At 37.6% G+C, this 12,771-nt stretch overlaps 2 protein-coding genes across 3 annotated transcripts in view; one reads left to right on the forward strand and one right to left on the reverse strand.

Moving 5' to 3' along the window:
- Nucleotides 1–1,366, forward strand: part of LOC121513518 (dynein heavy chain 11, axonemal) — a 44,420-nt gene extending 43,054 nt beyond the window's left edge. Inside the window, exon 82 of the mRNA XM_041793318.1 lies at nucleotides 76–1,366. Coding sequence (XP_041649252.1) covers nucleotides 76–323 — 248 coding nt within the window. The 3' untranslated portion in view covers nucleotides 324–1,366. The remainder of the gene's footprint in view (nucleotides 1–75) is intronic.
- A 1,752-nt stretch (nucleotides 1,367–3,118) lies between these two features.
- LOC121513519 (rap guanine nucleotide exchange factor 5-like) overlaps nucleotides 3,119–12,771 on the reverse strand; it is a 38,539-nt gene continuing 28,886 nt past the window's right edge. For both annotated transcript variants that reach the window (XM_041793319.1, XM_041793320.1), the window contains exons 11-19: nucleotides 11,962–12,059; nucleotides 10,869–10,991; nucleotides 10,550–10,728; nucleotides 8,762–8,852; nucleotides 8,618–8,668; nucleotides 8,239–8,326; nucleotides 8,024–8,088; nucleotides 7,875–7,929; nucleotides 3,119–5,270 (exon numbers count right to left, since the gene is read on the reverse strand). In XM_041793319.1, the coding sequence (XP_041649253.1) occupies nucleotides 5,152–5,270; nucleotides 7,875–7,929; nucleotides 8,024–8,088; nucleotides 8,239–8,326; nucleotides 8,618–8,668; nucleotides 8,762–8,852; nucleotides 10,550–10,728; nucleotides 10,869–10,991; nucleotides 11,962–12,059 (869 nt within the window). In that variant the 3' untranslated portion in view covers nucleotides 3,119–5,151. The remainder of the gene's footprint in view (nucleotides 5,271–7,874; nucleotides 7,930–8,023; nucleotides 8,089–8,238; nucleotides 8,327–8,617; nucleotides 8,669–8,761; nucleotides 8,853–10,549; nucleotides 10,729–10,868; nucleotides 10,992–11,961; nucleotides 12,060–12,771) is intronic.

The following is a 12,771-nucleotide window of genomic DNA, read 5'->3' on the forward strand; positions in this document are numbered from 1 at the left end:
GCAGTCAAGATTAACTATGTTTTTTAACTGCATTTTGAATATTGGTAAAAATGAGCATGTCCTGTGCCCGATTAGGAGCTAGCTGGGACACTCAGACTGGACTCATCTCTGAGGCAGTTTTGAGGGATCTGACTCCAACTATGCCAGTGCTGTATGTGAGAGCTGTGCCGGCAGAGGAGCAAGAGCTGAAGAATACCTATGAGTGTCCGGTGTACGGCACAAAGCAGCGAGGGACCACATATGTGTGGACCCTTCACCTCAGAACCAAACAGCCTCCTGCAAAATGGATTGTTGCTGGGGTAGCACTACTGCTGTCTGTGTGAGTCATTCAGAGAATTTCAGTCAGGTCTTTGATAATTCCTAATCATGTTATCTTGCAAATAGTCTAAGTATTACATCATGTGAAGCAACCATTTAACTTTTTATTAATCATGTTTTCTTGATATTACTAAATCTGGCCTACTCCTTTAATCTTGTATAACCTCCATTGTATCCAGTCTGGTTCAGGCTTGACAATACTGACATTGTAGAGCATCAGTGTCTTTTTGTTTTAGATTTAAGATGATAATGTGAACAAAGAGGTGCAGATGCATTTTTAGATACTGCTGAACCTGTTATGTCTGTGTCCCACACTGTTGAACGTCTCCCTTGAGATGGTTCAGTCTGGCCATGATTTGTTGGGAGCTTATGTCTCCATTTTTGACCATGTAATTCTGGATTGGGAGCATATTTTATTGGAAGGTCAAGATTGAAAAAGCGCTTCAGGTGCCCTCTACTAACTGAATGATACACAATGCCGTCTGGAGGGATCCCGCACAGAATTCCCAGGAGATGATGTGCATGGTCGCTATTGACTTTTAAATGAGGTGCATTTGACATTGACCTTTTGTAGGGCAGAGGCAGAATACTAACAGAGCAGTGTAATTCATCCCGGCGGGCCTGTTGGAGAAACCTATTCAAAGGCACTGATGGCTTTCTATGAGAAGGAAACACATCAGATTACCCATCCTTTATCTGTCTGTGCTCTCTGTGAAATTATTAACTTCATACTAACCAAATAAAACATTTAACTCCAAATGAGTCCAAGAAACAATATCTTATACAAACCGTTATCTGTTTATTGATGTAAATAGACAAGCTGGAATGTGATTGTGCTGATATATTTAAGATGTGCACAGACAAATTACACATTTAAAATGTCCTGTTTGTCAGAAATACATTAAAATATACAGAAGGGGCTCCAGAGATAAGGTTGCAATCATGCAGCAGTTTTCCACCTTCCAATAAAATATCCACACAAAGCTTAGGTGTTCACAGGGAAATTTGAGCAGACACTAAAGTATTGAATAAAATATGATGCATTTTTTGTGTCAGTACCAGTTATTGTGTGTCAGAAAACAAACTTGATGATGTTTATCATCATGTTAAGACAGAAGCACAGCTGGTGTAATATTATCTACTAAGATGAACGTGACCTTTTGATGTAAAATTACAACCCCTGAATCACAGATATTTCTTGTTGATAGAAATCAGATCTCTAATCTTCTTAAATGAGATTTTTCTCCAACACTAATAACTGCTGTTGCTCTTAATTTCTCTGGCTGCAGACACATGGTGTATTGTATCGCATGGGGGAAATGAAGAACCGGTTTCCTGTAGATTCTCTTCATCTGCCCTCTCTTCCTCTCATTAGCACGACACGGCAGCTAGCTACTCATTTGGTGACAGGGAAATGATACAGTGCTTGCAGTGTTTGGGAGGAAATGGCAGGGTACAGGGCCCATCGCAGCAGGGGTCGTGCCACAGATAGTCATGTTAAAGGGCAAGCAGGACACCTGGTTAAAGTCAGCAAGGGCATCTGGGACATGGCTCTGCCTCATGGCACTGAGAAAGACATTGTGTACTTATGGCTTTATTACCACAATTTTTAAACAAAGATGCACCTTTTTACTCTTTACCTCTTGTTATAAGAGGAAACAGCTCATTAATTAAGATACACGTGCACTGTCAGTGAAATGTAAGATATACCAAAGTTAAATATTCTAGATACCAAAACCAAAATTCAAATCTATATTCTCAAAACAAGTTAAGATTCTTTGAGTATGACAAACCTTCAAGAGGGACCGTATGGCAAATTATGAAATTATGATCAAATTACTTATTTTCCTCTTTGAAAATAAAATGTTTGTATTGTTCATAAGATTTTGGCAATAGATTTACAACAAAGTTTAGTAAAAATAACTCATTCAGGCATTGAAAGCTCATGCTCTTTAATCAAGCTCTTTAATAGTCTTTCACACAAAATACAGAGCTGGAATCCCTTATTTTTCTGTCTTTGTGCTGTGAAACACCACCTTGATACCAACCTTTAAGTAGCAAGCTTATATTGGAATTGTTTAAACAGTAAGAGTCAGTTAACTCACTAATAGTCTTGTTTCCTCAATAGTTTGAATATAAGTCCATTTATGACCTAATAAAGTTTTATAAAAGCTTTACATTTTGTTTTAGCAGTGCACAAGAATTGATGAATACTTAAAGGTGTTACTGACTGTTTTGTTTGCCTGCTTGTTTGAATAGTTAACATTGTGATTTTATTTATTCATTGTTTGTATTTATCTATTTTTTAATGTTATATTTGAAGGCTTGCTGCCCATTGAAGAAGAGATTTTTAATCTCAGCAAGCTTTTCCTTGGTTAAATAAAGGTCAAATAAGATAAATGTATTAGAGATATAGGACAGTGGAATTGGCTGGAAACAGGGATAAGAGAGTGGGGAATGTCTGGCAGTGAAAGAGCCACAGGCCAGACTTGAGCCCAGGCCTCCAAAGTATACGGGCTGCAACCTATCCATGAATTCAAATCGTAACCCCAATTTCCACAATTTTTCATCTGCTAAAATGTGTTTCATAAACAAGATGCAGTTCATGACCAACTATTGGGTCCTGACCCACCAGTTGAGAACCACTGCACTAGACCATCTGCGCCCCAATTTTGTACTTGTAAATGAGCTATATAATGTTAATGTTTAAAAAAGGCGAAATGGTGAAATACCCTTTGTAGCCACAGTGAGGCAGCAGTGCCCCCCTGAAGACAGAAAAGGCAGATGAGTCAACATTAGGTTGAAATTGAGTATAAATATAGTTTATTTCACAAAGAAGTAAATGTTACAGTTGTTGAATGAATATTGAGAAGACTGATTAAGAACAGGGCCAAGCTTGCCTCTGGTTGCAAATTAGACAATACATTGTTTGTCTTGTTCATGTTTAATGCCTCTCCTCTGTTTTGATTTCTTATGACTGAATCAGTGTTGCTTGTGACCTGCTATACACACTATAACAAACTTCTCATCAAGTCTTGTCTGTCCTTTAACTATGTTAATTACCACAGCACCTGAGGAGATTTCTTCATAATAAGTTCAATCAGCACAGTGTAATTAATGTCTACCTTCATGAAATTCATCTGAGGCATTCATTTTTTTTTACAGCTGTCACTTTGAATTTTTTTCTCTAAAATGCATACATGTATGCAAACTATCTTTTACAATGAGCCGTTCATGAGGAAAAAACGTTTGTTACATGCACTGTTGAAAGTGGTGGTCAATCCATGGTTCACCCAATCATGCAGACCAGCCAAATCCGTGCGTACAAGAGAATAAAAATAAAATCAGTCTAAGTATTCAAAGAGCAAATAAATAATTCTGAACTTAATAAATATCCTTAACCAGAATTAAACAAATATATACAATATAAACAACTGTACAACGTTGATGATAAAAATGAAAATAAGACAAATACTGTTTTCTGTGTAAAAGTGACTTTGAAATCCAAAATATACAAATAAAAATTCAAGAATATAACAATAAAAAAGTCAGTCTACAACACTTTACACAATACTTAATATGACCTATCCTTACTTTGAAGTGAGAGTTGTCCATCATCCAGATCATTTAATAAATACTTCATCTTCTATGACTACATACTGTACAATAGGCTGACTACCTTTAGTTTGATTTCACAAGGTGCTGGAGTACTGAATTCTGCTATTGCTCTTTTCTCATAGGAACTGTTAAACCACTTAACAAACAAACGTCCTCTACTGTCTGTTTACCACGATCAGCTGTAGGTCAGTGGTGACCAAGGATTTGATATGACGAGCAATTTTTCGGTAAAATAACTCCAAGACAGAGACAGAGTGGGTCTGCTGCTTAATTTAACTGATTGTCCACAGCACAACTTATACCAAAGTTTTTCAAAATATCAGCTATTAGCATTAGTAACTTTAAATGGCATTCCTATTGTTTGGCACTCAAAACACCTGATTATATCTCTCACAGGACACACAAGCATTAACTTTCTGACAAAACATACAAATACTGTGATCTTATCATTTAAACCATCTTACACTGCACTTTAAGGTTAAACAACAGAAAAATACATGAAAAGACAACCATGTGAAAACTATATTTAAATAGGCTTAAGATTAACAATCATTTGAAGTTTAGCTTGTTGTGCAAACATGAAGCTAATTTATAGCTGTGTGGGTGACCTGGTAGAGGAACATCTGGATTAAGTTGAAGTCTGAGGGAACAGATGTGTGTGAACAGTAACTATTGAAATACTCTTTGGTAAAAACTGATGGAACTACCTCTGAAAATACAAAACATACATGCAACTTTTCCAAGGTCGCACAAAAGTAGCCTGTGTTCAGCACCATGCTTGTTTGCATGTTTTCTGTTACATTTTGTTATATGGGCAATTATGCAAACATTCTTCTCTAACTAACCACTGACTCTCCACAAGGGGGAGCTGTTGGGTCTTTGTCAGAACAGCCATACACCTGCCATACAGTGCAGTTGAAGTGACACTGATGTGCTGCCAAACTGTGTGATGATATTTACTTCAATGTTTTTAACAGTAGTATTGGATCTCAGGAGCTGTTCAGGCTTTTTTACTTGTAAGCACTGATCATTTCATTTGCCACATTTTCCATCTCTGTTGTTTCCTGATACAGTGGCTCCCTCCTGTGGCTAGCTGAGGTCATTAAGTGTCCTGTGATTGCCGCCTTGTGTCCTGAGAGATAGATGAGACAGTGAAAGATTGCTCCTTGGCGATCTGACTCAGTGGGTATAGTGCAGAGAAAAAAAAGTTGCTCTCTATGCTCGAGGCTCGAGCCTGTGAGAGAGTTCAAACAGAGTCTCCTGATTGTCAATGATATGTAGGTAATCAATGTAGCCTCGCACTTCTGAGCTGCTCTTCTGTGTGATGCCATTCCCTGCAGTGAGAGAACATGTTCAAGATAAGAAAGCTGCACACAGGAAGACATTTAGATCTGTACTGCCCATCAAGCTACACTCTACATGAAAGGCATCTTGTTAATGGTGTGGTAATAAGACATCATATTAAATAATAGCAAATAAAAATGTTTTTTTTTGTCTTTGGATCACTTTGATCCTAAGCCTTATGTAACAAAATCACCTTTTGAAACATTTGATTAATGTCATTAAGTCATTATTAATTTTGGCATCTATTTTAATTAAGCCTTTAAAAAATATTTTTAGTTTTAGTCACATTTTATTCCTTTTTACCCTTTATAGTTTTAGTTTACTTTTAGTCAGGAAAAACTCAAACATTTTAGTCTAGTTTTAGTCAATAAACGGCCAAACATTTTAGTCTTTACTTTTATTCTAAACATTTTTTTTCCATAAAATAACTTAATCAGACAAATTGTACAATATAAACACTCCAATTAATGCATTTTCAGTACTATATATTAAAATATGAAATAACCAGATACAAATACAGACTTTTGGTATGAATATCACTGATTTTCATAGATAGTGGTACTCTTATCAATACGCCTTAATTATCTCTGTCTTTATCAGTAACAATAATAGGCCTACTTTTTTATTTGGTGAAAAGATGAGATAGCACTCTGTTTGTAACGTGTTTATCTGTTTTACATTGCTGGGACAACAAACATATATCACTCAAACAACTGTATTTAGTTGAGTTTCTTTCCAAAAACAGAATTTCATTTAATAGTGTGATACTGGAACACTTTATAATGAGGTTTCAGTTGCCTTCACCTAATAGTCATTTTACTGAGCTCTCCTTGAACACATCACAGTGTTACTATACAGGTGCCTCTGAAAAAATAGAAATGTTGATTTTTTTTCCCCCGTGATTTTACTGAAGAAGTGAAACTTCTATAAATCATAGATACTGCACATCATTACAAAGTGAAATGTTTCCAAACCTCTTTTTTTAATGTTGATTATTATAGCTACAGCTCACCAAAAAATCCAAATGAAATTCAAAATGTAGTTTTATTTGAAAACAGGACTTTGGACCACTGAGCAACAGTCTGGATCTGTTTATCCTCAGCCGACATGATATGCTAAAGACATTTGTGGTTCAGGATTGGCATGATGCTGGGAGCACAACACTGTAGCCCATTTCCTGGACCTGCCTGTGTGTGGGGGCCCTTAATCTCTAAATACACTGACACTGCCTGTGTGTACTGAACCAGAGTGAGAGAATGAAAGCTCAGGAAAAATTTGAAAATTGGACTTTTCTAAACTATCCCAATATTTTGAGATAGTGGATTTTGATTTTTATGAGCTGTAAGCCATTAAAAGATAAAAAAAAAAAATCTTGAAATATTTCACTTTGGTTGAGATGAATCTAGAATATGTGGAAATTTAATTTTCTGAAATAAATCACAGGAAAAAAATTACATATTCTATTTTTTTATGCACCTGTATGTTTCCTTGTTTAGTTTGCCAATAAGCGTCTATCTTGCTGATTTGAACACAGATATTGACATTGGATTTTACTTTTAACCAACCAGACTAACTAAAAAGTTTGCGACAGTGTATTACATCTGCTTAGAGCAAAAATTATGAGGATAACTGTACAGCAACTTCAGCAGCCAATATCCTGAGTGTACAAGCTACTCACACCGTAAGAGATGTTGTTTCATGGATGAATTTCACATAATGAGGGAGTAAGGCTTGACTTCCTGGTTCATGCTGCAAGCTACTAGCATTGCATTCTGGGACTGCTCCCCAGATAAATGTAGAAGGCCACATTTAAAAGCTTTTCTTCCCTATTATGTGAGATTAGTCTGTGAAACATCAATTTTGTTTTACTGTTTAGTAAATCAACCTTATGGAAAGCAGTTTTTAACTGATCAAAGTCCTCAAACAAGGAGTAAGCAGAGGAGAAGGGTGGAGCTAAGCAGCACATCTCTGCACAATATCTCAGGAGCTGGGGGGGACTAATGAGTCACACATTTCGAAGGTCACATTTTGCACAGCCAGTGGCAGAGAATAATCTTGGTCCATCACATTAACTTTCTAGTGGCAGTTTAAGCTTTTTATGTAGCAGTCTTTGACATTACATCCAGTGTTCCCACAGTACCGATACACATTTAGTGTAATAGCGGCTATGACAAGACACTTACTGTTGCAACTTTAAGATTAAATAATTTCTCTGGCATTGAAAACAGTTGGGAATATTTGAGGTCGTGAGTACTCAAGTAAAAATATTTCTGAAAAAGATTTAGTCATTTTTAAATTCATTTAAATAGTTTATATTGTAGTTTTGAACCTGTAAGCTGAAATTATAAAAACAATGTGAGGATAATGCATTTAACAGCAATAGATAGTTTACAGGTTTAGTTATATTTCTTGCTAAAGTGATCTGTACTTCACACATGGCTGATTTTCAGGGAGAAGTTTTAAATTGCCCCTATTGGTTTACAATAGAAGCAAAAACTGTTCGGCGAAAATCTCCTGTTTAAAATTCAGAGATATCACTGCTTTAAAATCACAAAGAGAACTTCAAGGAGAAGGACTGTGATCTGAATACTGACCCATGTGATCTCTCTGACACTGCCTGATGAGCCTCACTGTCTCTGCTATCATGTGCTGGAAAAAAAAACACAAAAACATCATCAAACATCATTTCAAAGCCATCCTCACTGTGCTTGTGTAGAGTAATCTAATATTCTCATGAACTCACCAGCTTTTCAAAATTGACAAGGTTGTCATGAAACGTCTTGTTGCCTTCATGAATGAATGTGATATCTAAAACAGACAAACATTTTGTTAGACTCCTTCAACAGGTTATAATCTTTTTGTTTTAAAATGTCAGAGCTGCTTGTTAGAAATGTATTTCACATAACTCTCCCCTCACAGTCGTCACAGAAAGCTGAAATGACAGAATAAAGAGTGCACCTTTCAGAAGCAGAGGAATAAAGGGAATCTTTGGCGCCTTCATCTTCTTGAAGGAGTCCCTGTAGGCTTTGTGGTTCAGCGAGGGATCCTGTGAACACATTGTCAAAACCAATGAGTCCAATCCTCTAGGGGGGGAGCCGTGTGTGCCTGTGCATGCAAGCTTTGTTAAAACTGAAAGACGGCAGCATTAGAGAGTAATGATCATCCAAAAAGCCTCATGTTTCTCCTTATGCTCACTGGTGAAAACACCTGTTAGTTTCACTTCACACATCACAACGCAGATACTTTCATTACCTACAGTGAATTAATGCCACTGTTTTTAGTTTAAAAAAAACAGATAAATATAATATAAACATGCAGATCTGTGAATAATACTTACGGTCATGGTTTCTAGCTCTGAAAACAGCTTTTTGAATTTCCCAGGAATTTTCTGCAAAGACATAAAAACTAGTTAGAGTCAGTTCCAGTGATGTAGAGGGGATACAGATGAAATGAGCCCTGTCAAAAAGAAGGCCATACTTACATCCCATGTTTGGCTGAGTCTGCTGACTGCTGCAGCGTTCAGGCCCATTATAATGGCAAAGAAACAGTTGAGATTCCTCTGAGCTTTACAGCTGTTCAAGAACAACAGAGGCACACATGTCAGTCATATCCAAGGTGCAACTTGAAAGGAACACTGCACATTAAGACATATTGACCTGATTGGATCAATATTAGTGTCTTTTATATGCACAAAATATAGAACCTAAGTGTAAGTTTGGACATGTGCATGTTTTCAACTGTGCTATATCACCTTTTCTTTAAACAATACTCTTCAAGCATCTGGGGACTGGAGACACTGATTGTTGAAGTATTGCAAGTGAAATTCTTCACCGTTCTTGCTTGACATAGATCTTAAGTTGCTCAGCAGTGCAGTGTTTCTGTAATCTGCACTTCATAATGTGCTGTACATTTCAGGAGACAGGTGTGGACTACATTCAGGCCAGTCTAGAACCTGCATTCTTCAAACGTGAAGCCATGCTGTTGTAACTCGTGCAGAATGTGGCTTGGAATTGTCTTGCTCAAATACGCAGGGACGCCCCTGAAACATAAATGCAAGTTTCCCATCTTTTGGGCATTAATACACCCCACACCATCACAGTTAACGATATGGATGGCCCTTCTACTCTTTAGCCCTGAGGACTCAACAGCCAAAAACAATTTGAAATGAGGACTCATCAGACCACAGCGCACTTTTCCACTTTAGGTCAGTCCATCTCAGATGAGCTCAGGACTAGAAAGGTTGGCAGCACTTCTGGATGTTGTTGACACTTGGCTTTTGCTTTGAATGGTAGTCTTAAGATATATTTGTAGATGCAGCAAAATACTGTGTTGACTGTTAGTGGTTTTCTGAAATGTTCACAAGCCCATAGTGTGATTTACATCACAGAATGATGTGTGACTTTAATGCAGTTGAAAATACTTTCCTAATATGTAAAAATCTATTTTAGTTTTATAACATAAGTGTGAAAGACACCGCTGTCTTTGTATAAGAGTCCTGCACCAGTTCAATTACTTTCAGCTGAGAGGAGAAAATATAGTTGTACAATTTCACAGGTGTGGGCATGGGTAAAAAGAGGTAAAAAGCAGAGGCAGGTGACCAAAAAAAAAGAAACTTATAGGCTTAGAGGACAATGGTTACCACTATTTTTACATCGAAATAAGTGAATACTGTCAAGAATTTATTCCTTGAAGCTTTGAGGTAATTTTAGGCATATTTTTCACCAGTATTACCTTTTAATTATTTCATATAAGAGCTTGTACTTTGGCAAATGCACCGTAGTAGCCTCAGGGAATGACTCTCAAAGTGCCTATGTTGCACACTGTTGTAAGTTTTGAGTTGCATTAATTTCTTTAACAGTCTTTAGAAGCGGACAGTCGTTTTAAAAAAAGCAAGTATTAACTAATGCACAGGAGCATGTGTGACTGTGTATTTACATGTGAGAGTGAAAGAAAAGAGCCCTCTTTTATTTACTTGTTTGGACAGACCTGGGTACTAAATAAGGATAATTGCAGGTCAGGTCTTGGCTCTGAGCACTACAAGTTTGGGCGGCTACAGGTATTACTAAAACTGGACCCTTGCAGGACTCTGCTTGTATGTCTTTAAAAGCAGAGTTTGAATGGCATGAAAGCTAATGCAGGCCACTTATTTGCCACCAGAGGGGGCAGCATTCCCATTCATATCTCAACATCTCACTCTAAAGATGTTCAACCAACAGTATACAGTACACCTACAATGAAAACGCAGAAGGATGTGATTAGAACTACATACTGTGCGGCAATCTTGATGAACTTCTTGATGAGTTGGACTCTTTTGCACAGCATCGAACACAGCAGCACCTCAGTCATCACCCACAGCTGGACCTCATCACAGCGCTGCAGCAGCAGCTCCAATGCTACCGTGTGACTGCTGCCACAGTGACGGCTGAAGGTAAAATAAACCAGCTCTTGCTGTAAAACAACAACATCCAATCAGGAGTTAAGCAAAGCCAAACATGACTGATGTTTAATCTTAAATGTTAAAATCTTCCAACAGGGAGGAAATTTAGAGGAAACTGATGATGCATATAAATTCAAATTATGGGACAAACCTCGTGCACTGAGTCAAAGATGGTCCAGTCAAAGTTAGAGAGAGCAACAGCCACGTCCCATGTGTTTAAACTGAGCATGCGAGCTGTCCTCTGCTGCAGCTCTGAGTTGTCTGTGAATGGGTTCTGAAGAGATGAAAAAATAACATCAAACAATAAAGATCGGTGCTGTTCATTCCTCTAGTCCTTTCTTTAGTCATCAACACATCAAGGATCATTACAAACACTTAAAGACACCTTCATTCATCATTTAATATTAGCTTGTGTCTAGCCTGAATTGTGCATACATGCAGGTATGCTGGTATATACAGCATTTAGACTGTCTTATTTGCTGTTCCTTTGCAGTGTAAATGCATATGTATCATCTACAGATGTTTGCAACCTCCCAAGTACTCATTTATATCTTTATTAGATGAGCATTTCACTAAAGGAGCTTGAATTAATTAAATAATGCAACAACAAAACGACAACAGTTTAGCTCAGTGTTACATACACCAATGTAAGCTGCATCCAGAAGACGTGATGTCTTAAGTACTTTGACCAAAACGACAACACGCTGTGCAAGAGATATCATAGAAATACTCCTTCACTGCTTAACCAGATACCCTTTAAATCATAAGGACAAATCAAAGACAGAAAACAGGCAGTCTCTCGTCACATAATTCACTAGCCCTGTTAGTAACCATCATTATAATGATACCAGAGCAGGGAAGATATGCCAGCTGATAACAAAAAAGTTGACTGGAATAATTCTCCTATTAGGTTTCATGGAAGGTGAAGGTTTCTGTGAGCTGATGGCATTTGTTAACCATTGAACAACAGCTAAACAGGAAAAGATGTGTGCGGAAAGAGTGGCAGATTTTAGGGCGGATTTGCGTGGTATCAAAAAGTGATTGTTACCACAGACTATTGGACCAATCTAACCAACGAGTCATGTGTTCCAATCACATATCATTTCATCCAGATCTGGGATTTGAAGACCGCTGTACTAAACATATGTACATGCAGTGTTGATGAGCAGCAGACCACCAACACAGTTTCTAATTCTAAGTATATGCATGTGTATGTTTTAAGTTGAAAGGACACATTTCCTCACCAACACTTCCCCCAAGTCCTTCCTGCACACATGTAGCCTCCCAACTGGCCGTGAAGAATCAGAGAAGACTCTGTCATGAGGCTGCAGGAGGAGCCGACCTGCAGAGAGAAAACATATCACAAACAGCAGAATGCCGTTAAAAATCTGTCAGGAAGTGTGAGCAGCTATCAGTAGTCAGAGATAAGAGCCTGGGTCTGAGGGAGCCAGTCTCTGATAACAAATACTGACTATATATCAGCGAACTGAAAATGCCTCACTCTTTTAAGTGTTGACACCATGGAGATATGTGGGTCAGTCTTGATTATTTCTAATTTATCTCAGATATTCATGGGTGGGTTCATGAACATCTCAAAATTTGAAGTATCCAAGCTGCTGGTGGCCTAGTGGTTATGTTTCAGTACCCCATGTATGGAGGCTGTTTTCCTCAACGTGGGCAGCACAGGGCCAAGTTCAGCCTGTGGCTCCTTTCCTGCATGTCATTCCCCACCTTCTTTCTCTCCAGTTTCTGACAGAATCCACTATCTTATCCCTTAATTCAATCATAGAATCCCCCAAATACTTTTAAAAATTTTTTAAGGGTTCAGATTTATTTGCTTACAATTTCTTCTAGTCTGATAATTGTGACGGCCTACCTTATGCCTATGAGTGTGGTTGGTTTGGTTTCCTGGTTCAGCAGCCAATAGGCATATATATATATATATATATATATATATATATATATATATATATATATATTTGAAGCACTTTGAATGAAACCTAAATATCCTCAAGATGAGCTGCTGATTTCCTTCACCATTTCCATGGTCTCTA

This window comes from Cheilinus undulatus, linkage group 8 (genome assembly GCF_018320785.1).
Source record: "Cheilinus undulatus linkage group 8, ASM1832078v1, whole genome shotgun sequence".
Lineage (NCBI taxonomy): Eukaryota > Metazoa > Chordata > Actinopteri > Labriformes > Labridae > Cheilinus > Cheilinus undulatus.